At 39.1% G+C, this 26145-nt stretch overlaps 1 protein-coding gene across 1 annotated transcript; it reads right to left on the reverse strand.

Annotated features, from left to right (window-relative positions):
* Nucleotides 1-203: 203 nt before the first annotated feature.
* On the reverse strand, nucleotides 204-6560 carry DSEL (dermatan sulfate epimerase like). The gene is made up of 2 exons (XM_040085467.2): nucleotides 6514-6560; nucleotides 204-5921 (listed from the first exon to the last, which is right to left on the reverse strand). The coding sequence occupies exon 2, from the start codon at nucleotides 4974-4976 to the stop codon at nucleotides 1326-1328; it is 3651 nt and encodes a 1216-aa protein (XP_039941401.1). The 5' UTR covers nucleotides 4977-5921; nucleotides 6514-6560; the 3' UTR covers nucleotides 204-1325.
* Between the last annotated feature and the right edge of the window lie 19585 nt (nucleotides 6561-26145).

The raw sequence follows: 26145 nt of genomic DNA on the forward strand, positions 1-26145 counted from the left end.
ACATAATGTTAAAGAAACACCAATCATGATAAAAATCAGACAGCTATGGAAATAGCTTGCTGCAGGGAAACATCACTCAGTTGTGAGGTGGCTGAGGGTCAGGTGATTTTCAGATCTCTCCCCTCTCTGACAGAAGACCTACGGTTAGCAACGGCTGTCCTTCAGAAATTCATTATACAGACAAGCAAAACATCCCACAGCAACACAGGGCAAGAGATTTATTTGAGGTCTTCTAAATCTCAGATTGCATTTTATGCAGACATCAACAATAAGCCATTGCCAATGGCATCACATAGCTGCACTGGTCCCAGGGAAATTATGCACAAAAGTCAGCAGAGAAATGTGTTACAACAAAGAAGGATGGAAGAGTCTCACTCAGAAAGAGAAAATCCTTGCAGAACCTCTCAGACAATAGGTATAGAATAAAACAGTTCAAGAAGTCAATACATTAACAACCTTCAAAATTAGGTTATGTTGAGGCAGGTCTAAATTACACAAATTTAACAGCTCATCTGAGGGATCTTGCTAGTTTCTTAGGACTTCATCCCATTTCTTTTTCTCCAGATAATTTACTTCAGGCTCATGAAGGGTACCACATCGTCAGGAATGGAGAATTAAGACTTCTCTTTTGTCAAACATCAAACCCCAATTTAAGTACCACATCTCTGACATGCAGGAACCATAACCTAGAACGAGATTTAATATCTGAGTCCATTCCAGTCCTGGGCCTGTCTGCTCAAATGGTAAATAAGAAACCAGATTTACTCAAATGTTCTGTTTTCTCCCACTAAGGGGATGTTGAACAGCCTGAAATCTCAGCTTATGTTTATTTCACACCACTGTAGTGATCAGTGAGACAGCATGTATCAGTAAACCTGCCCAAGGGGGCCAACAATCACCACTGGGAATAGGACCAGTTTGACAAGTATATTTTCATATAAACCATGATACAATCATCAGATGGTAAATACTTTCTGAACTAACCATTTGGGCTGGAGTCAAACTGGTGAGCTGGAAGTGAAAAGCTCTGTTCTACTACTAAACCCCTGAGCTCTAGAGGCCTCAGCTGGCACTCCTGCAAAGGTTTACACAGCTTTTTTTGAAAGGCCGCAGAAGTAGTTACAATATCTTTTAAAGTAAAACAAATCAAAACAAAAAAAATAACCTCTTCCACAGTTTCAGGAACAGTTACATTTTTCTTAAAATAATCTCTCTGAAAATAGCAGACTGTACACATTTTACAAGAATAAACAAACTTATATAATATTCATCCACAAACTGGGAGTCAGAGATCATTAGTGCAAATTTCTGCTGACCAGCAGCACTTATTCCATAAACTTTGGGTATCCTAAGTGGTCCATCAGTGAACAACAGATATCTTCAATCTGTCGAATCTCTTCATGGGGCATGTTTTGTTTCCAGGCATGAATGCTACTTGGTGAAATTTCCCCTTCATAAGGAAGATAGAAAAGACTGGTGGAGGTGGCAAACAATATTTGGTTTAAGCTAGCAGGAGGAAGAGGAATACCAAGAAAGGCAAAAATTGTTTCAGCCGTCTTCTGAGGAAAGGTCACAATATCTTCAAACTTGACCAGCTGATAATTTGTTGGCAGCAAGTCCCTGTTAATTCTCATTGCTGCTGCTGTGTTTGCTAGCCATAAATAAGACAACACAGAAATAGCATTTGAATTAGAATTTGAAATTTCATTTCTTAGTGATTCAAACTCAGAGGCATAGCCTTCATTTATACCACATTTTTCTTTACCATTCTCCCCTTTAAACATCGCAGCCAAGCGTTGTGGAATATTTTTCAAGGAGTAAAGGCTTGGCTTATTTTTGTACAACATTGAATAGACCCATGCCCGTGGGTCCCTCACTACATATAATGCTCTCATTGATGGTCCTAAGATTTCCTGAAAGAAGGGAAGCTTTAATGTCCAGCTCCCACTGCTTAAACTAAGCACAGGTCGTGCATTTGGATAGTAGACGAGATGCCTTCTTAGTTCCCTAATATATTCAGCATCTTTTTCTTGACTCCCTCTTGCCCTGCTTCTTTGCTCTAACAGGGATTCTCTCTTCTTGGACTTTTTCATTTTGTCTTTGCTTAAAGGAGAATGCTGAACAATTTTACTTCTGCTAGCTTCATATAAATGAATGTTTTGCAAATGCAACTTTGTGTCTCGAACTAGAGACTGTAGCCACCCTTGGATAAGACGAAAATTACCATTCTGGACATCAGAAACCTTCCATTCACATGGATCAACAAATGAGTCAATTTCAAATTCAGTCTCAGGAATTGCAAGATAGGGTGTAGGTATCCTGATGTATAAAAAGTCACTGGTATTGAAAAACAGCTGTTTTAAAATTTCTGCACCAGAAGTGGGAAGTGAAGTAATGATAACATCTGGCAAAACAACAGGGTTTCCTTCTAATTGTTTGGCTTTATTGCCCTTATCACGTTCTAGCCTTGTCATGTCACTGCTCCACTTTGCACAGATGGGCTGAGTACACATGCTCCACACATCCACCAATTCAATAAGCCACAGTATGACAATCAGTATCAGGATCCAACGCAACATTTTACCAAAGGATATGTAAAACCGCCACTGAAAAGCCAGTATGACCAAACTGACACCCAAAATTAACCCTGCAATTATGTTCACTTTGAATCCAAATGGGAAAACTACCCTATTATTTTTCATATCTTTTTTCACAGATTCAGTACCAAAACCAAACTTGGTCACTTTATTTTCATGAACTACTTTAGCAAAACCACCAAACCCCAAGTAATCAAACCTTGCCTTTAAATTCTGATACTCAGTCACAACAGAGACGGTATTTTCAGTGTTGTTGACACTGAGTGAAATCTGAAATCCAGATTTTGCATTATCCATGAGTCTACAGTTAGAAACATTGACATACGGGCCATAGAAAAGGTAAACAATCCTTGTAAGTGTGTTTTTCATTGGAAAGGTAACATTTACAAACTGAGTCCATCGCTTTTTGAATTCAGCAGCTTGTTCAGCCTCCTGTATCCTAGCAACAGGACTACTCCCACGATGATCAAACCAAAACATCTTGTAGTGGGCATCCCACACATCCATCATAGCTCCATTGTACTTGTTCTTAAACTTATAGGGTATGTATTTAAAATCAATGTCAAGATTATGAAAAAAGGCACTGACAGAATTAACAGGAGAGTCTTCCTCCTTCTCGATATGGTCAACTACTAACAATGTCTGAGAATTTAAAAGCAGCAAGACACGATACACACTTTTCAGTTTCATTGCTGATGTGTAAGCAGATACTGCCTCACCACTCACAAACATCATGTCACCAGCCTGGGAGGCTGTTACAATTTCTCCAGTTGAGTCTCCAACCTCGTCACCAATCCACTTCAGCCACTGGGCACACTCACCAAGCTGTCCCTCCCAAGGCTGGTTGCACTGGCTTGTAGGAGATGGAGCAAACACCAAGACATTGTTCAGGTGGCTGAGTTTAGGTCCATAAAGAGCCTCAGATACAAACACCTGTCCATTGGGAGCAAAAGTGAAGGAGTTCTGATCGGGATGTTCATGCCCCGGATTGAAACTTCTCCACCCATCAATCCATCTATAGGGTTGAAAGTGAACGATATCATAGACAGCACGTCCACCGAGTTTCCCAGACTTGAAGGATACAAAGGTGTTTGTCTGACTGTTTGGCAATCCAGCCCCGTAAGTAACAACTCCCCAGTTAGGAAACACATGCATTTTAGCAGTACCATAGCCAGGAGGCGGCTGAGGAGTGATTTCAGCAGCATACCATATAAATTCAGTATGTAACGTGCTCCACCTCTGTGCAGTGGATGGCACCATTGGCCCATCCTTGGGTCTATGTTTTCTAATTTGCTGTGCCAGCCAGTTACCAGCTCCATTCTTCATGATGAACTTATCCAAGAAAACCAGTTGGCTCTCAGGACCATAAAACCAGTTGTAATTAGAATCTGCAACACCCACAGTCCTCTGGAAGCCTGGCAATAGGGTGGCATAGTAAAACCAAAAGTGCATTTTCAGCCAGTTATTCTCCAAGTTGTTAATACCGAAGTGGCGCTGGGCCAGGAAAACATACTGGGTTACTGACTTGGCTGTGTAACTCCCGTAAGCTACTCCCTCATCCAGAGACCCATCTACAATATGATTGAGCAGAAACATTGTTTTCTCCATCACATCAACAACAGTGTGTTTCCAAATATTTGCCTGAGAGCCTTTGTCCACTCCAGCCACTAAAGCCCCAATAAGCAAAGCAAGCATATTGGTTGCTTGGTGATTATGGAGAATCTGCTTTCCCCAGGAACGAACCTTGGAGTACTCATACATTTCCTCACTTACAGACCATATCTTCTCCAGGTATTTTTGCTTTCTCTCATCTCCCAATGAATTATACAAGAAGTCAAAAGCAGTGGCAAATCCTGTTAGGGAGTGGCCGAGTGGTACTTCATCTCCAGGTGCATTCTCAACCAACCAGTTTTTGTAACCAGCCATTCTATCCATATATTCTAGGGCAAAATCAAATGCAGCTTTATCTTCGGGACACAGCAAACAGTAGAACGCTAGAGGTGGCAGGTTGTTACCATAAATCTCATTCCACTTGGCTGCAAAATCAATGTGCTTGGGTGGAGGTAGGTAGTATAAAGGGTTGGACAGCATAACCATCACCGCACTTCTGATGGCTCTGAAGAGATGCAAATGGCTCGTACGAGCCTTCTGCCTCAGGGCCTGAACATCCTCAGCATCAAAATACAAGCTTGGACGAAGAACTGATCTTTTCAGCTTCTGCTCAGCACTAAGACCTTCAAGTTGCTGTTTTTCATATTGATCTACATTTTCTATGAAAGTCACCCAATCAGAGTAATTGCTTACAGATTCTTCAGAAGTGAAGACATCAAACACCATTAATGCTAGAAACAGAGTATGCCCCGTGAACATCAGAGCCATGATCCATTAGGCAGCTCCTCTTCCCCAGACATACATTTTTTCACAAAACAGTGTTCAGATATCAAACTTTCATCCGGTTTGTTAAAAAAAACAAATATCTTAAAGCATATTTTTATGAGGAAAAGACTTATTGTATACTGTGCATTACAACAAAGGCTCAGTCTATAATCTGAGATACAACGTAAAGATGACAAAGCCCTTGAAAAGTTAAATTTCTGGTGCCTTGTCTCTTCACACTTCTCAAATACAACACTACAAGCATAAACACTAAAATCAGAGAAAAAGTGAAATCTCTAAGATATGCATATAAAGCACAGGTCGACTGCACAATAACAGACTGAAACACTATCTGTTGGTAACTTGAAAAGCATGATCTGAAAAGCGAATCAGTTAGATTTCTGCTTTTTTAAAAAGCTTTCGATCAGGCCACTTTTAGAGCTGATGAAAACTCTACTGATGACAAAATGATATAATTTATTCAAAACAATGTGTTATATTTGATAAAAAAGGGAATATACAACATCTGGAAAACAGACTCCAAAACTGAAGTCATTGTCTTCAGTCTTCGCCTTTTCTCAATTTCCTTACACACTCTTTCCATCTTTCTCTTTTGGGTTTCATGGAGGGACGGGAAGGAAAATAATAATAATAAAAAAATCAACACAGATCCTCCATTAGATCCTTCTGATGAAACTGCAGCGGTTTTAACCACTATTCCTCTCTGTTTGTGAAAGATGCATCTGAATTAAGAGTCATATTGACATATTTTCAAGTCTTTTTTAATCTTTTCTTCAGCTACTGATGCCCAAATTTGTCCTCGATGATTCAAAAAATCCTGCTCCTTCCATTATGATGCAAAAGGAAAACATGTGAAAAAGGCAGAAAGCCAATACTTTTTTATAAGAGCAGTTTCAAGTTTCCTTTCACTTCGCATGTAGGTTCTTTCTGTGGAAACAGAAACAAAAGTTCTCTGAGGCTGTGTAGATGTCACAACATATTTAAAGTACTTTGGTTAAAAAAAGTGCTGCTAAGTTTATAGGAAAGATGAGTTAATTAACCTTTTCTTTTAAGGAAATCAAAAAATAAAAGAAGGAGCATTTTCCAAGTTCCACAAAATTTACCCTTGGCAAAACAGCAGTTCAGACTGGCTACTCAAGCTCGCTTTATGTCACCATTTCCAGCGTGAACCTGAGGTCTCAGGAGATATTTTCCAGTCGCGAGAGCAGGAGCACCACACGGAAATAAACCTGACACACGCCACCGAAATTCAGTTCAGCTCGAATTAAAACAAAAGCACGCGCGTATTTACACCAGGCGAGCGGCTCTGCGGGCGAAAGGGCGGCGGGCAGCCGGAAACCCTGCAGACGGGACCGACGCGGGGGCCCCGCCGCGCCGCCCGCACCGAGCCCGGCAGAGGGCGCCCGCCGCCGCCGCGCCGCTGCCCGCGCCGGGGCCGCACAACTTGGACAAGTTTCGGCGAGGACCGCGGGGCCGCCGCCCCGGGCGCCCGCCGCCCCCGAGCCCAGCCCCGTCTTACCGGCTCCCGCGGGGCCGCGTCGCTCTGGCCGGAGCGCGGGGCCGGCCCCGGCCGGGGGCTGCGGGTGGCGGCCGCCGCGCCGGCCCCGCTCCGCTGGGCCGGGTTGCGCTCGGCTCCGGCCTCTTCCGCTCTACCGCTACTTTTCCACCCGGGCTGGCCGCAACTTCTGGTCCCTGCCCTCCGCCGGCGGCTCCCAGGAGTTGATGGAGAGGGAGATGCGGCGGCGAGCGCCCAGCGACGGGCGCGGGCAGCCAGGCAAACTCACAGGGATGTCGCTCCGGAGGGGCGGGGAGGGAAGGAGGGAGGGAAAGAGAGAGGGAGGGAAGGAGGGCGGCGGCGGCGGGGGGTTGGCAGAGCCGCCCCCGGCGGAACGGGGATGTGCCGATCCTCCGCGCCGAGCGCGGCGGCGGGCGGGCTGCCGGTCCCGCCGCGGCTCCCGGCGGCTTTTTCCTGCGGCTGCGTGCGCTGCCCCGCTGCTCCCGGTGCCCAGCCCGGCCCCGCTCTCGGCCGTGGATGCCACCGCCGCCCCTGCGCCTGGGCTCGGCGGGGGCGCCCGGGGGCAGGGCCGGGGCCGGAGCGGGGGGGCCGCGCCTGGCAGCGGCGCAGGCGGCAGGGGAAGGAGAGAGGACCGCGGTGACCCGCTGCAGCGGGTCCTGCTGCGGGGAGCTGAGGACGTACGAGGGGGCTCGTGGAAGAAAAGCTGCCGCGGTCGGTCACCCCCGTGGCCGGCCGACAGCCACCGCCCCGCCGCGGACCGGCCCCCGCAGCTCACGGACGGGGCAGTGTCAGGGACGGTCGCGGCGGCGGCCGGAGACCGGCGAGCTCGTCAGGGCTGGGCAGGGCAGGGCTGGGCAAGGCAGGGCAGGGCAGGGCAGGGTTGGGCTGGGCGTCAGGAGCCGCCGCTCCTCTGGGTGACAACTTTGTGAGAGCGGAATAACTACCTGGCAGCGCTCAGGGACCACGGGGATTCGCACCATTAGCTTTCGTTTGTGGCCGTCACACTTCTTTATAACTGCGTTCCTGGACTGGCACTTGGTTTTATGCGATGCATTAAGATGGTTCACATTCAGCTTTAGCTGAAGGCTTCTGAAGTAAAATACAAAGGCGTCATGAGGAGTAAAATCCTCTGCCGCTGATCTCGGTCACGGTCAGTGGTGCGCTAAAGGGCCAGCAGAAAATACTGTCCTGCCCCCATGGTGCTGTGGTCTGCCCACGAAATCCAAGATATATAGCACCCTTCTCGGGTTTGAAGGAGTTTGAGTTGTCGGTGATGACTGAATTTCAGAGTCTGATTTTGTGACCTGATGTTTGTGACCAAGCTGTTGTTCGGTAGTCGGGTGCGAGGAAAAAAAAGGGTGTGAGATTTTGGGTGTGTTACCACTTACTGTGTTTATAATCTGTACTTTGAAAGATATGGGTTTTAATAATCTCAAAAGACATAACTTTTTCCAAGACATAGCCTATATTCTTCTATTTTTTATTTGCCTCCATACCTAGAAAATACTGTTTCATATTTAAGTATTGCTTAAGCTACTCAATGGGTAACTATCTTGAAATTAATATATAACTATATAAAGGCCATACATTATGGAAAGTGATTCTAGTTTTTTTGTGCTACAGAGTGCACCTTAGAAGGATTAAATTATTAAATTATGCACATTTACATTAGTGATGAACTGTGCCTGGAACCATCCTAATCTCTCAGATGTGCCATATAGACTTGGCTTAAAAGGGAAAAATACTGATTATTGCCTGGATGATATCTTCCCATCAGAAGAAATTTGCATAATGAGCAAAGATCAGCACATAATTCCCTGACCTTGAATCTTTTACAGTTGTGCCTTTTTATGCTACCAGGGAAGTTATTCCAGGAGGAGAGCAAAAGGGAATTAAAAGCAACAATAGAGGCCACATTCCCCTTTAAGTCTGTAGAAACTGAGTGGAATACACTACAGATGAAAACCTCCCAAGTCTTTCCTTCTATTCTCATTGTACCCATTACATTTTTTTCCCCAAGGCTGGCCCATTCTGGAGCATATTAAAGTCTCAGAGAATGACTTTTCCCATAAATTGTCAGGCAATTCAGCATGAGCAGAGTATGTGTAGGACTTATGTTAGGTTAAAAGCAAGAGTAAAGCTCTCCCAAGAGCTTTTCTCACTCCCTGGGACCTGTGCTGAGATCATTACATATACAGTGCTCAATTGCAGTGTGATATTTGTGGAGAAGCATGAACATGATTTACTGACTGGCCTCATATATTCACAAATGGTACCATTTAGAAAAAAGTCTTATTTATAAGGCAATGAAGGCATTTATATGTTGTTTCACTTTTTTCCATGGCAGCTTTTTTCACATTAACAAAGATGCGCTGGTAAAATAGTTCAGACTCCTTTTTTGCTAAGCAAATTGCAAGGCAGGCGTGTCTTTAACCATATATGATTTCAAACAGCTTAGGCTAATTTCTTTCATTTTCAAGTTACTTTGCTTCAAATACAACCTATAAGAAACAAAACAAAACAACACTGCCCCAACCCCTCCCAAAAACCCCACCAAAAAAAAAACCCAAACAAAAACCAAGCTCAGACCGACACAAAAAACTAATAGTGGTAAAGCTAGTGTTGTTGGTGATGGTTTTTTTGGCGTTTGTTTTGGTTTGGTTTTTTGTTTTTTTTTTTTTTTTTTCCTATTAGTAATTTTCAATAGTCAGCAGAGACACATAGTAACTATACTACAACTCAAGAACAAAACCGAAAATTTGGATACAACTGGTATCAAGGATAAACAATTAAGTGAAGCAAACTTCAGAGGAGCTGGAATAAGGTTATTAGAAATAGTGACTCTGGTTTGTAACCAACTCCTTTGCTCAAAAAGAATCTGAATTATATTTTCATTGCACCTTACCTGATTGCATAATGCTGTTTAAAGAGTGGTCACTAAAATCAGGGTCACTTTCAGACCAACTGTTAATTGTGAAAGCAACTGTTAAAAGTTACCATTTACATTTTTATTTGTAGAGACACTGACCATCTGGCAACAAATTGCATTATATTATTACATATTCAAATATTCTTCATAACTATGAAGAGCTGAAAAGCAAGGCTTATGAGCAACCAGGAAGAGAAAGATACTGTAACAGAGAGTAAGTTTTGAGTCATGGGAAAGTGACCTGACTGTCACATCAATTTCTTATTGTAAGAAATCATGGGTCATTGTTGGTGGTACGCTGTGGTGTGCTGCTTCAGGGATAGCATTCTACAGAGATACCAAGATCAGCCACCTGAATGATCTTGAACATGCTAGTAGGGTTATTTTCCTCGAGTACAGGCCAAGTGCTAACAGATGGAAGTGAAGAGTAGAACAGTCATCAGGACTACAAAAAAGTACTTGCCAGTGTCAAATAGAATAATAGTTCAGAAGTTCATATGTGAATGTGGTGCTGCTGTCAAATATGAGACTTTAATCAACATTCACAAAAGGAGACAGGTATTTAGGAAGGACCTGGATTGAGATAATTAGGATCCAGTGGTGGTGAATTCTTCAAGTATAAGCAAATATATAAATTCCTAAGTTTAAAGTGGAGGTTTTATTTCAGAGACATCACAAGTTTGGGTGAGAGTTCTTGACTACTCAGAAGTCTTTCCATATTAGCAGGGCTTGACACTTATTTCATTGCTCAACCTTCCTATAGATGGAAAGATAGACTTTTCTGAATCTAAATCTACTCAAAGACCTAGTTCACTGTGTATTCTTGAAACACTCATGCACAGTTCCTTCTTTTACTACCAACAAATGAAAAAATATTGGATAATAATGCAGTGGTGATGAGGATCCACTTTAAAGCATTAATCTGTTCTCAGAAGAACCCATCTTTCACAAAGAAAACATGGGTGAAATGGACTTTTCCCCTTTAAGAATGATAACCACAATCTCTCAACTCTCAAGAGACCTAATCTCTTGTCTGTTTCAGCAAACAGGATCTTTTTGTTTCAAACTAGGGGCATCCTGTGAAAGGTCATTTTACCTTTCAATAACATAATCACACATAGAAACTTGCACACATAAATGAATTGTAATAGAAGGAAGAAATTAGACCCTCTGCCACCCAAGAACAGCTCACATGTTTTACAATAAAGAGGGATTGAAACAAAATGTATACCACATTCTCAGAGAAAGGAACAGTCCTCCAAATTGTGTCTACTTCTTGACTATGAAACTTCTTTTTGCAATATCCAGGTCCGTTTCCTCTTTGTGTAATTCCACCTGTTAGGAACAAATTCAAAGTCCACATTGCGAGACTACTAATTTTAGGGAGGGAAATCTGATGTTACTGATGAACATGTGACAAATAAAGGGGGTGAAAGATAACGTATATAAATCATTTCTATCAAAGTTTCTGTCTTTTGGGGATCAAGTGATTTCAGGGGAACTGGAGAGTAGAGTACACAGAAAAGAGCATATGGTGACATTCTTTATTTTTGTAATAAATTACTATTTTATTTAAGATTTTTCATTTTCATTTGGGAATGGTAACTAGCTAAAAGCAACAGCAACAAAACACAAAAAAGCAGGCAAGAATATCCTGGTTTTATTAAAACTGAAAATGAACATGTTTATCACACTGCACAAGCAAAGTATAAAAGGCAGTGACGTGTTTTTACATATTGCAAAGACTCTTGTTAGTGCATTTCTCCATCACTGTATGACTGAAGAGGCTGAAAAGTGCCTGATGTCACTGTCAGTGGAGAGGAGGAGGATGGAGCAACTGCCAAAAGCTGTGGTGCTGCACTCCTCCTCTGTCCCAGCTGTGTGCTCCTGCCAGCAGCCCCTTTGTGTCCGAGCAGTAGGCAGTCTCTTTGTGGCAGAATTGGTACTCCAGACTCAGCAGGGCAGCACAGTTTTAGGCCAGCTTAAGTAGATGCTAAACTGCCCCTTAAAAATGTCAGCTGCATACAGGGGTAATTTTAAATCCATTTGTGAGTACCTCAGATGCCGCATATGAAGCAAATGGGACGATTTGTATTAGCACTTTAATCAGTCTTTAGTGGAAATGGTTTAAAAGCGTCAGGGATGATGTTGTGTACAGTGGTGGGATCTCAAGAAGGTTCTCAGCAGTCAGAACAACACAAAGCCAGATTTTTTGGGTATCAGATTCATTGGAATAACATCTGTGCACATCTACGTCAAAGCAAATGTTTCGCTATGAAAACTCATCAGCAGGCAGAGGAAGAATATTAATGCTTTAAATGTTGTATTTATGGGAGTATTTAAGGCTTTCTGATTGTGTTTTTCAACCTGCTAATATTGACATATTAAGCACAGTATGTAGATAAATTAATCATAACAAAAAGCCCAAAAGAGTGCAAGAGAAAAGAGTCCCCTTTTCATTGACCCAGTATCTTGACAGTCTATGAAATTCTTGACATTTAACTCTCCACTGCCAAAGAAAACTCAGAAGAACAAACCAACATAAAAACTCAACACTAAATTTACCATGCATTGTTTTAAACCTCAGTGTGGTACATTCACCAGACTTATATCAAATATATGCTACAATTTGGACTAGAGAAAAACTTAACATTATAATCTTCTGAGGTAGATAAGGTTTATATAGTATTGCTGTAAATAGGGTTCTACCCTTGGGCTGCAGGTAGAGGTCACTTGTGAAGAATCAATGCATGGAGGTACACCTCTCTGTTGATTTTGGTATCAAAGTAACAAATATTGGTAACAAATTTTTTTTTTTCATTCATTTCAGCAGAGAGATCTCAGCTGTAGTTTTGCAATCCTAATATAAGCCCCATCAATGATGTGCATGTCCTTCTACTGACTTCATAAGCTCTGTGTTTGAGCCTGAATCCCAATATCTCATCACTGGGGTCCTTTCACCAGCAGTTATTAATAGAGTATTCTTACTCACTAGCAACCATAAATTAGAATTAGCCCAAACATATTTTTAAATATATTGTCCAGCCCATACAGAATATATATGAAAAATGTTATTACTGGATAAGCAGAACCTACAGAGCTAGCAATTAAATCATAAGACTGAAAACAAAAACTCTTATGATCTACAGTGTTGTATCCAAATTATATGATCAAGGAGATACTAAATTATACATTATACTGAAAAGGTACAACTACAAATCTTAACTAAGCATATTTTTGTAGTTCTATTCATTATACTAATGTACGGGCTTATATTTAGCAGCTTTAGAAGCATTAGAAAACAGGAAAGCTACAGATTACAACCCGTATGGGTGTGCTCAGGTTGGCAGCAGTGATTAATAGTATCTTCTGGGTTTGCTTTTTATAACTTACACAATAGTTAAGACAGATATTAAGATGATTTACGTCACAGAGAATGCAAATACTGTATTTACTTGAACAAAGCGTAGTATATTATAAGGAATGTCAGACAAAGTAGCATGTATTAGTTCAGTCATTATCACAGGGAAACAGGGAAAGTCTCAGGTTAAAATGGGGTATCTCGGTCTGCAGCACAGCACCCTGAATTCAAATTATACTTAACCCATTCTGCCTAAATATCTTTAGTGGTTTTATGTCAATAAAGGCCACATTCATCCACCTCAGTGGGATATCTTACTTTGCACAGGCCTGCAAGATTTAATAAAATTACTATGAAACACTACTTAACAGAAAAGTGTGTTTCTACAAGAATTTTAACATTGATGAGGTGATCTTTTCTCATACCTGGTTGGCTATTCTCAACTCCCCCTTTTCCAAGGATTAGATAGCTGTGATGAACCAGGTAAGGGGACTGGTTTTGCAAAAATCTTACCTGACAAAATAACTATTAGTTTTCAGCTAGAAAAATCTCCCTCAGTTTAGTTCACCTGGCATAGGCAATAATATGTCTGAAAGTGGGCAGTAGTAAAGAACACATCTTTTTGCATTACTTTAAGGTAAACGATTTTGTAACTTGGTCAGATCCTTCCACTCTTAATTCTGATGTTTTGCTCTGTAGGAGGAGAGGTCTAGAATGCTAAATCTTTTTAATCATCCAGGGGAACCTGAAAAATTTTAGTGTCAGGCATGTAAAAGTGTTGAAAATACAGACTATCAAACCTTTGAAGTAAAAGCTCATTGTTGCAAATACTTTTCTATGGTATTGTAAAAATTACATTCTCAAGTTCTTAGAGTTACCAGTCAGTTTTCACATTTGTTTTGCTAAATGTTAAATAGGTTGTCACTGGGCTTCTTTGAGTGGTGCTGGGAAAGTGGGGCAGAAATATTGTCTTAACAATATATCAGTATATATACCAGTGACTTAGGCTGGATTATAGACAACACAGTGACTCTCACAGCCTAGAACACAGGGTTTGTATTAAACTTCTTTGGATTTCACCCAGATCATTCAAAGACAAAATTCTGAGAAGTTTCCACTTTTTTTGCCATTTTCCCTGCTAATGTATTTTGGCCTGTAGGTCTCCTTTAATGTATTGTTTCCATCTGTTATTCTGCGTACCTTTGTTTTTTTGTGGGGCTTTTTGGTGTTTTGTTTGTTTGTTTGTTTGTTTTTTGTTTTGTTTTGTTGGTTTTTTTGTGGTTTGTTTTTTTTTTTTCCCCTTTTCCCCTAAACTTGTAAATGCAGCCAGAGAGACCGATTATGTCTACATAACACTGTGCACCTCTGCGCTCAGGTACCCAAGCCAGCTGTATCAAGCTCAGCTAACTGGAATATGTAACATGCTCTATTAATGAGGCTGTTCCTCCTGGGATCTAAGCTGACATATCAAAATTAAGCCTGAATATTACTTCAGGGCAGTGGACAGTTCTTAGCTGACCCATGTTAAAGAGAAGGCTCTTATTTAAATTTTGGACGATGAAGTTAGGATGCAAGTTAATCAATCTATAGATCCCTACACAGAGAGGTGACCCTGGAGGGTTTATATATTAATAGCAAGAGGAATGAAATTATCAAATAGCTGAAACCTGAAGCTTGAACTTTAATGATATATGAGTTTTACATTATTAGCAGTGTTTGTAATTAAGACTGGAAGACTTTTTCAAAGTATATGGATGGATTAGCCAAAATTGAAGTCTTTAATTAAGACCAGATGCACTTCTCAAATGATATTGTCAAATTTTATGCTATAAGAACTATCAGGAGAAATTCAAAGGTCTTAAAATATGATTTTTTTCATCACATCAGACTTTCTTTTATGACATTCATTCATCTAGAAAAGTGGAAAAATACAGTGGAGATTTAAAAAGGTCATATAAATAAGTTTCTTGTAATGGCAATTGAGTTGTTTTCTGTTCTTCCAGCATAACTGGTTTGGGAAGCAGCTTGAGACCTCTCAGGAACATAAGACAAAAATTAATTTTGCCACTGCTAAGTGTGGCAAGAAGACATGAGGAAAAGAAGTAGGGCTGAAATGTGGCAACAGAATTTCACGTCACTCTTACTGCCTCTTTTCTCCTGCCCTGCTTCTGCATAGCAGTAACTCCAAGCCCATACACCCTGATCTTATATTAGCTAACCAAAGGGTCTTTCCAGACATGTAGCATGGCTATAGGAAGAACATAATTAAATATATTCTTAAAGAAAAAAAATTAAACTATGGATATTTTCCTGTCCATTCCAGTTTTACCACCTAGGCAACTGCCTCTACTTCCAGTACCTGAAGTTTGCCCTGAAAATACTAGTGATTCATTAATCTACCTTGGGCTCATTTAGAATCCCACTTTAGTAACCATTATGAGCCATCTGTAACAATCTGCAGTATAACTTCAACAATTAATTTGTTCCATAAAGACTTTGTTTTGTTTAGGGGGCTTTATGAAGTTACAAACATCCATACAGAGGTGGTGTATGTCAACTGACAAGATTTTTTTTTTCATAATACATACAACAGATATCCTTGGCACATGTGAACAGTATTATTTTGACTCACAGGAATGAAGTATTTACAGAAAGATAAATGCACTCAAGAGTGCTTTCTAAACAGCACTACTGAAAAGCAATAAATGTAAGAACAAAAAATATTCATCCATTTAACATGAGATACTTGCCATCACAAATGCTTCAAAGAAAAATTCAGCAGTTAGCATATTTCTAGCATTTATTCATTTCCAGAAGACATGGCAGTTGATAGATTTCTATCTAATTGCCAACAAACTTGGGGAATTCAGTTTCAAATATTTTTCCCTTTTCTAGTGCACAAAAACCCCCTATCTCCAGTTCATTTGTAATATATTTACAATCACAAGAGCAACAAGCAAATAAATACACAGACGAGGCCTGTCAAAAACCAAGATGAGTTCATTTGTATGTGCTGAACTATGCCTCTCCCACAAACATGGGATTACCTCTGGCAGCCTGGAAGACTCTATAGGCTTCCTTCTCACAAATCCACATTGGTTTGCAATTTGCCCAGAAAATTATCCAAGTTCCAGCTCTTACAGCCCAGAGCTCATTAGGCTTGTGACTGATAAGCACTGCTGCTGCTTAGAGTTGCACAGAAATTACTGAGAATTGTTCAAAAATTTCCTGACACTTCTCTGTAGAAGTAAATGATTTATTGGTATCACTGATAGGTGGGATCAAAACATTTGAGGCAACTTATCAAATCTTTTGAAACTGTTACAATAACTGAGCAAATTTCTAGTCATCTTAGCACTTACATTCCTCATCCCCTCGGCAGTTCACTTCTCAGGAGCAAGGTGCCCAACCTTCTCTCAACCTCTGATTCCTTAGCAACCTAATGAATAAGGAAATAAAATATTTCAGTTTGCTGCTAAATTAGCATGAGTGCTTTGAATATAATAGAAAATAGCACAAACCTCTTCAAGCAGTTTTTCTATCTTTGTTCTACCACAGAATAAACCTTTTTTTAGGCTTCAACATATTAGGTTGCCTGGGAACATCAAAAAGGACAAAATAAATAAAAATACATATTATTTCCATAATCAGAACACGTATTACTAAAAATCAAAACAATCAAAAAACTTGCCTTCAAAATATAAAGCATAGAACCACAGTCAGAAGAAAAAAACTAGAAGTTACATATTTAATTATGTCAAGCATCAAACAATTTTAATATTTCAAAGCAAATTCAGCTTTTTTTTTAAACTGTAAAACTTTCCTTAAACCTTGTTGTATTAAAATTTCATTCTGTGTCCAAAGGCCTGCTCTAGAAAAGGGAAAAAAACCTGAAATCTTAAAGGGTGCTGACAGATATGTCTCCTAAGTCATCTGTCTTAGAATATGTGAAATGGTATACAATGGTCACCTCTTTTTGCTCTGTTGAAGAAGCCTAGGTAACAAGTTGAGATACAGGTTACTGGTTTAGATATGTGGGTTAAGATGGAGATGAATCCAATAGCTGGTTCCCAGTCTGGCACTATCTCAAATCTGAAATCAAGGAGAATCTATTGTCTACTTCTCAGACATTAAATTAACCCCTTGGTCATTAACAGTGAAGAAAATCAATGCCAAATTCAATCTTGTGACATTACCATTTGAGATGTACAACATCCTTAAAAAAAAAAAAAAAATATATATATATATATATAAAAGATACAAAATATATGTAAAGATACAAGCTAGTCTATAGCAGTGGGATTTCTGTAGCATCAGAGATTTGGTGAAATAATGTACTACATCAGTCCTACACTGTGCAATATTTTAAAGGTTTTCTTGACATGCTGCAGCAAATTTATTTTAAAAATTGAATAGTAAGGGAAATATCTTGCCATAAAAGTAGTTTGTTTTCATCCTAACAATAACAAGAGACTGCAGTAAAAAGACATAAAATCATGATGATGTAATGTGAGACTGTCATCATCATTATTTTCAAACACAGCTTTATTTGGGGCAGTGAGATTTGCTAAGCACCCTTCTGTGGCAGCTCTATGAGAAGGAGGAAGGAAAAAGAGGAGGTAAAAATCTTAGAAAGAATTCCTTAATAAAAATGCTGAATTGTGAGAGACTACAGTAAAAGCCAGTTATAACATATACAAGCAAAGCTGTATGCAGTTGAATTTATCATTTGATTTATTTATATATAGGACAATTTTTTTCACAAGAGTGTGGGTGGCAAATCTCCATTACCTGTGGACTTTTTTTGACTCAAATTGAGGAGCAAGGGTAAATGATAATTTTCTCAGTACATGTGAAATTAAAAACAAAACCAAACCAAACAAACAAACAAACAAAAAAAACCCCACCAAATGAAAAATTAAGCCATCAGCCTTCTTCATAGGCAGGCTTCTTTGCTTTTCAAGTTGAGTACCATTGAGAGAAAGAAAAGTAAAGTAGCATATTTATTGAATTTCTCAATAAGCCAGGTGTAATAAGCTCTGCAAGGGTTCAATATCTCTGAGGGTGTCCATCACCTCACAGAAAATGGCATAAATAATTAGTGAGATGGCATGGTCGAGTATGTCATGAAAAAGCAAAAAAGTTTTAATAAAAGAAAAAAACAATGCAAAAATAAAGGAACAAAGTCAAGTTGTCAGTACAGGGACAGGTCTCACCCACTTGCTACAATACCTTGATAATGCACTGAGAAGCCTTGTGCTCTCCTTTAAGTATTAAATTATTTAGGTGGGTTTTTTGGCAAGCAGCCCAACAGAGAATAGCTACTTATCTGAGGAACAGGTAAAGAGGCTTAAAAGTCTTGTCTTGGCACTGAGCCAATTACTGTCAGGAGAGTGAAGAAACTTCTAGTGTTCTTCCTCTAAAAGGTTTTGGGGTGATTCTTAAACCTTTTCCTATATGGAAACACCTCTTTGGGTGTGGTGTGCATCTCCAAACATACTCTTCTGAAACAGGAAGCATCTGAACCTCAAATAATCAGAAAAATATTGTTGTTCATTATACTGACTTGTCTAGTCAGCGCTTCTGTATTTTTTATTCTGAAATTCCAACCAAAGGGCAGAAGCAGAGAATTTGCTGTAATGTTTTAAAAGTGAATGGCAATGGCTTTCCTAAAGTGGAGCTTGTTTCCACTTATCCCCACTTATGCAGAGGCTTTGCTATCTCTGGAGGTTTGTCTTAGTAAGCATTTATTAACTACACTGCAGTTTTGTAGTGGACTTTAAAGCATTCTAATTTAACATAGAAGTGAATCCATTTTAGTGTATTATTGAAATAAGGAGTGAATTTCCAGAGGGTTTGTAATGTGTGGAGATAAGGGCACAAAGCCAAGTTCCTTTCTTTCTGAGGATGGATACTGAGAGATAACATTTCTGTAGCCTTCATAGCAAATCTACAAGCAGATATTTGAGAATTTGCAGCAATTTTTGATTATTTTTGCACACAACAGCTTTCTGGAAAGATATGTCTAAATATGAATATCAAAATTTTCCCCCACATTTTACTCTAGAACCAAAGGTGCCCTGCTGTTCCAAAATGACTTCTGAAGTATCCAAGGTAAGATATGGTCATACATCAAAATGAAGAGACTACAATAATCACTTTCAAGAAAACAAAATCAGCAATAAAAGAGTGGTCACTATATATATCTATTTAAATTACTTCACCAAGATATAAACTACTATTCATAGATTTTCATACTTTATTCCTTCCATGCGGTTTCTCTGTCAAACTCATTACTCTATTATTTCCTTAGGAATTTCCCAGTCTTGTTTATACATTTGGCAATAGATGTCTGAAATGTTCTCCATAATGCTGGACTCATGAGAAGGGCTACCTCTGAGCTGTCAGTCTAAAGGTTAGGATCTGCATCCAGACCACAATAAGCACAAGAGCAAAACGATGGCAATAACAAGCATAAGGAAAAAGATAGCTTATGCTGACAAAATGTTCCATTTTACAATTTATGTATATTAAGCTTTTCTCTTGCATGGAATGGGTTTGTTCTTTCCTTCTCCCTCTACTCCGGCACTAGGAAAAAAAACATGCTGTGGCATGGTGAGGAGATAAAGTAGTTTTTATTCCAATTTCATAACTCTTACCTAACCCTCTTCCATTCCTCAAGAGTCCTATTTTCCAACATCATAACATCTGCTTTTTGTTTCTTGACCTTGCACTCTCCCACTTTCCCTGTTTCCCTCCAGGCTACTCACTTATTTCCAATCCCCTTCCTCTGCCTCAGCAAGACATCGGCAGGGGGGAGTGCAGGTTAAGCAGAAGGCAGAAGCTCCATGTTTGTAGTCTTGATTTTTATTTGGCATGCCAGAAAAACTTCTGCCTTCACGCCTCTTACGACAGAAGCTAAGTGCTATGCAGTTTCAACTTAATATATGAAAAATCCATTTTTTACAATCATTCTTTTGCTCTTGTGTTTCCCCTGACCCCTGTAAGCTTAGTTCAACCTTTTAATTCCTATGTGAAATGACACAATAATCATGCTAGACAGAGAGCACCATCTCAGCCCTGGTGAGATCCTTTTCTTTGTTCAAAGGAAAGGAAATGGTACAGTTTTGTAATGGACTTTTTAGCATCAACTTATTTTTTTTAAAAAAAGAAAATAGGCTATTTTAGCTTAAAATTCACCTGAAATGCTCAGCCTGAGGCAGACACCTCCAATAGACACCTTTTAGTGCTGAGGCTTAAGTTCAATGTTTATGAAATAGCGCAGATAGAATTTCTGTAACCTCACAACAATTAAATACAATGAAGATGTAAGTGTTTTAGTGTAATGAATTAATTTGAAGTTTTCTCCACTATACTTTTTTCACTGATTAAATTGCATATTACTTTAGGGTACTCCAACTTCAATAGCTGTAGGGATAAAGCTGGAACCTGATTGATTTTTGCTTGGCTTTTTTTGCTTTTAAAATATGGATGCAAGACAATAAAAACTTTTCCATTTGCTACAAACAAAATGCAAATTTACAGGAAAGTTATTGCAAGAAATTCTAATTTTCTTTAACAAGAAAAACAAACAAACAAGCAAACAAATAAAGAGATAACAAAGTTTTCCCAACCAGTTATATGCCAATTTTTGCTCATTTTAAGGGGATTGATTTCTACCTCACAACATCTAATGGTAGAATAAGTAATCTGTTTCAGACTGTTGTGAAGGTTATAGGTCTTAGTGACAATAGCATATGTTCTAGTGTACTTGTTATGTGTTATCAAGTTCCTAAGTTTTTGATCCTAATGGTGCAAGTAAAGGGAATGTATTTAATAAATTATTTAGCAAAATGGGATAATAAGGCTGAAAATTGCATGATAAATCAGATAAAGGCTAAACTAAATATTTCATTATCTTTCTGCCTTGTCTTCCATTAACCTGGCTGAATATTTTGCCCCTTGTTCCAAGGTAAATACATATCTGACAAAGCGACATTTTCAGAATTTTTGATTGAATTTATAGTCCTAAATTAAAGGAAGATGTTAAGCATAAACTAAACTGTTTATCAACACTTTTGTAACAAAAACTTTCTTTCTAACAATTTGGGAACTCCTTGGCAAAACTTTTCTTGATATAACAGAAATAATTCATAGCTGAGAATTCATGTCTCAAGCTGTGGTTGATTGATTGATTTTTAAGCAAGAAAGGGGAAGCTTTTACTTAGTACATAATAACTGTTAAAATTGGAATAGTCTATGTTAAAATGGTGTATCATATTTATATTTAAATATGCATATTTGAGAGGCAGATGGATGCTCAAAATGCAATCTACTTATTCATCTGAAAGCTGTGAGAATATTTAGAGATGTATAAAAAAAAGGACACCCCCACTTCTAAAATACTAATTTTTGTACCATATTCCTTAAAAATAATAAATATTAGTAGGCATCTAGAAATGAAGTGTCTTCAGACATCCATTGTGTTATATATGGCAACATAATTGGTTATGAGACAGATATAAACATTGAATTTTCAAAGTCTTGCTAGTAAGGGAATCAGGAACTCCCTAATTGAGGATGAATGTCTACAACCCTCAATTAGCTTTAGAAATTGCAAGATCAAGTTTATGTTCCAAATGACTAGCACTAGATCATGTTGGCAATGCTGATAGGACATTAATGTTTATGACAGTTCTTGTTGACTGTATACCTCAATTTCTTCAGGAACTCTGGAAAACCAGCCTTGCCCCTGGTGTGGCCATTGTGGAATCAAATGTCCTGGCATGTCAGGAGCACGCACTGTGTGTAGCCAGGCAGCCAAACCAGTAGGAGTATTCCCCACTCACACGCATGACAATCACTGGCGATGTCCATGACAGCTTCCCTAGAAAAGCGTTCCCAAGTAGCTGCAGGAAAAGGAAGCCTAGGTCCCCAAGGATCTGTTCCCAGATCAATCATCTTAGCTTTGCCCTTTTCCTCTGCCCTTTAGCTTCTCTGTGGTAGAACAGCAAAATTCAATTTTGCCTGCCCTGCTGAGAATTCATAGTCTGCTCTGTCTGAGTGCTAAACACATTCATGAAGAATAGCACCAAAGTATTGAACCAGTGCATAATGAGCCTTTCTAATCATGCCCTTGTCCTTCATTTCCAATAGTCAACAGCTCTCAGGAGTGTGAAGTGTGAGGTGTACAAAGTCATGAAGAGCTCGCCATAATTTATTTGTTTGCTGTGAATAAAAAAAATAATGTGTCATCTCCATGGCAAACAGATATTGCCCTTCTTCATAAGTAAAACATTTCCAAAAGGTTAATTAAACAAAAAGAAAATGCAGTTCAGCATTTAGATGCTGTATTAATACATTTATTATGCCTTAACGATCAGGGTCTGTAGCATTTCTGGTGGATTAATGACCATCTGGGAGAGTTCATAGCCCAAGTCTTTTCCACAAGTCATTTATTCCACCTATTTGTTTATTTTCTAATAAATGATCAAGAGTCAAGGTTGTTACTGATAGGTCCCTTGTACAAAAATGAATTGTAATAACAAAAACCCCTCATGTTGCTAAGTTTTTATTATGGAAAGTTTATCCAAAGCAAAACATAAACTGTCTCTTTATCAATACTACTTTTTCTGACAGCAAATATTTTAAATGGTAGGAAAGTAATTACATAGATAAATTTTGAAACTCATTTTTGTTGTCACATAAAGAAGACTGTAAAAGATTTTTCTTCCTGCTCACTCTGAGAAAAAGTGGGAAAAAAGTCAAAATCTACTCTCAAATCTTTTTCAATTAACCATCCTGTCCTTTTATGTATGTAGAAATAATTCAAAAAGCTATAATTCATAAACTCATTAACAAAATTAAGTCACCTGTGAAAACAAACAAAAATCCATTAACATATTTCTCCAAATTACTTTTTTTTTTCCTGTTGGCTATTCTGCAAACAGATCCTGTAATATGAAAATCAATTATCGTTTTCTTGATTGAATTCATGAATATTAAGCTGCAGCTTTTACTGAGAGCTCTGGGGTCACAAAGTCCACTATCAGCAAGTTATATCAAATGGAAATGAAGGCAAAGCAGCATTCACTGTCACAAAATTACCAATCTGATAAACATTTGTCAGAGATACTACTCCAAGTGATCTTGTCAATTTGGAATTTCAGCTTTCTTAGGTAAAAAGCTAATATGATTATTTTTTCCAAAATTTTGTCTTATATTAATCACAAAGTTTTGTTGAAATTATTTAGTTTTTGAATCCTACATGATGGTGGATAGCATCAAGAGACTTGATGCTTCATTGATAAATGAAAACAACAGTATATTTTGAGGTTTTTTATCATGCTGGTAGTACAAAAAAACTACATTTATTTGCAGATATAAAACTCAATATAACATTGCATCTTAGGAGTACTATTTCATAATGCTTTGATGCTTTTCTTTAAATTTAATTTTAATCTTACATAATTCTTAATTATTAGGTAGAGCTTTGCATTCTCACTTTCCAGACACTGTACTAATTTCCCACTCATTTCTGGAAGTAAATCTGTGTAATTGTTTTCCTCTGTAGTTATATGTGGCTCAGGATCTGTCTTTGCCTCTCCTTCCATGTTTTTGAAGCTATATCTGCATCATGAAACCAGGGATTTCTGAGTTTTCCTGTGGTAGCTGCAAAAGTGAAAGCCTGGAGTAGTAGCAAGATGATGAGATTTGTAAGGCAGCATTTATTTGGTTCAGCATAGGACCATGTGTCATAGTTTTAATTTCAAACTGGGCAGAAACACCAATTAATGTAGTGGTTTCATGTTCACTAAATTTTGGTCTTGGTACTTACTCTTTCTGTGGGAGAGAGACTAGGAGAAAAACAAAGCAGGCTCAACTTTAAAATTAACAAAAAGTTTTATTAACATACACTAAAAGAATAGGAAAAAAAGAAAGTTGGAAAAAAGCTAAAACGGAATGAAACACTCTTCCCTCCCCTTACAAACTGTTAACTTTCTTACAAAACAACATAAAGAGACAAAACTTGTAATTTTCAGTCAGTTTCACTATCTGAAAAGAGTCTTTCATCAATTCTTTAGGAGAAGAGTCTCTCTTAGAGTCATGGATCCCACTGACAACTTAGAACAGTTCTCTTGTGGGTTTTAAACTGTCACAAAAACAACCGCCCGGAGAAACCTGCCTTTGTGACCCCTCCCAGGAGCAGGTTCCCAAACAGCTCATGGGTCATGGGTCTTAGACTTTTGCATACTGGGGTGTCACCTTTTAAAGATGACTAACTCTAAAGCAAAGGATTCTTCACTTCAAGGTACAGAGATATCTTCTCACTTCTTCACTGGCGCAGAGGGCTTCTCATCTTTATCTCTGTTCGAGCATCTTATAGGAGTAACATTACTTAGTCCATCACAAATACCTTTGCTGAAATCCACACACAGATTAAAACAATCATCTCCCCAAATGCATATCTTTCCCATGATTTAAAGGAATGATCTAAATATAGAGTTCGTTTCCATGACTCAAGTAAGAATAGAACAACCAACTCTTCAACCCTCTGTCTCAATAGTCTTTTCACTCTTGCTCTACTGACTTCATGCTGTTGTTCTTTATGTTCACTCTGTCCTTTCTTACTCTCTCAGAGAAGGGCTAAGCTCTGGAACCTTCATGTTGCTAAGAAAGAGTTAAATCTGCTTGGAGTCTTTATCTCTCTCTCTGTAGCTCGTGGTGTCAGATGTTCAAGGCCGCACTGGTGAGGGAGGAAGAACTCACAGAAACATCAGAGATCGGAGCACTCAGGCAGACCGGAATCACAAAAAAAAACCCCAGGCAAGATCATAAATGCCTTCTCAGCCCACTCCTTGGTGTAAATCGGGGTGGCCTTGGCCCAAATGGCGCCCATAGCTCTTATCAGAGGCCCGGCCCTGCCCTAGAGAAGTCTGAAGAAAGTACCTGTTGCAAAACAGCAACCTCTCCTTCCCCCCGCCTTCACCTGGGAGCCGATGGAATCCGGCCAGGCCTCAGGCCAGCTCCCCCCAAAAAGGGGGGAGCAGCAGGCCCAGCTCGATGTTACCTGTCTCTCTCTGGCCAAAGGAAAGAGGAAAAAGGACCCACCTGCAGGAAATCAAGGGGTTTTATATGGCACTTCCCAAAGTCGCAGCCAACAATTTCAGTTAAAACAGATGCCAATATTCTAACTAACTCTCTGATAGGTTCCTGTCTCTTCTAAAGCAATTCCCAGGTCTTGACCTGGAGAATTATTCTACATTCTTCTATAACTAAAAAACCAAACTGTACTAACCCATGACACCATGCAAACAAGGCTTTTTGAACTTTCATAACTGAGCTGTCTGCCTTCACTGACCCTGTGGTTGTCATGATTTGGGAATCTCTGCCACCAGGAACTGTTCCTTGATGCAGACTTGGCAGTAGCTATTCCGATTAGGTAAGAAGATTCAATGATATTTAGATTTGTATGTAAAGTCATCTGATAACAATGGGCTCAAAAATGTCCAGATACTTAATATTTGATTAACTGTTGTTTAATAATTAACTGATGTTTTAATAATTGATCAGTGGAGATGATCTGAGCAAAAAGAATAATATGTGAACAACAGTGGAAAGTGGGCAATGTCCCTTGACTGTAGTCAGTGTTAGGACCTATGAGAGTGCTTGAATATGTGCTTATTCTCTTTATTTGTTTTCTTTTGTGTTTCTTAAAAGGCTTTCCATTAATATAAAATAAGCTTCCTTCATGTCAATCAGAAAACATTTTTAAAAATGAGTTGACAGAGCTCAGATCTCCTCAGAGGCTGAACTATTTTGACTTCAGTGATACTAGTTATGAAGCTTGAAATTCAAATAGTGCATTAAAATATGGTGGTGTCTCCCACCTTTGCTAGGTTTTCCTCATCTCTGTTTCACACAGCAGCTTCCTCTGCTGTGATTCCAAGTCTCTTTGCAAGCAAGGCTTTGTTTCTGTAAGTTGCTATTATAGTCTGACAAGCCAAGGGAAGCTGTCAGATATTTTACTTTGATGCCATCCAGATCCAAACAGAGGAGGAAGCCTTCAGTACAAACATATCATTATCATTTCCTTGCTGCCCTTTGTCAGTGGTCGGTACATATGCTAGTGGAACTAAACAAACAGAATCTTGTCTAGTTTTCTCTGTTTGTTTAGGTTTTTGTTTTTGTTGTTGCTTGTTTGTTTGTTTTGTTTTATTTTATTTCCTTTTCCAATTATAGGTGAGAATGAAGTATCTATTTCCTCTTTCAGTCAGAAAATTGCAGTTATTAGAATATTTTGCATGTTTGGCCTGATGATGAGTCTACTAAAAAGTCAAGTATT

The sequence above is a fragment of the Hirundo rustica genome, chromosome 1 (genome assembly GCF_015227805.2).
Source record: "Hirundo rustica isolate bHirRus1 chromosome 1, bHirRus1.pri.v3, whole genome shotgun sequence".
Classification (NCBI taxonomy): domain Eukaryota; kingdom Metazoa; phylum Chordata; class Aves; order Passeriformes; family Hirundinidae; genus Hirundo; species Hirundo rustica.

What these genes read in the sequence shown, in the direction of transcription:
- DSEL (XM_040085467.2), bottom strand. Translation starts at nt 4,976, where the DNA reads ATGGCTCTGATGTTCACGGGGCATACTCTGTTTCTAGCATTAATGGTG.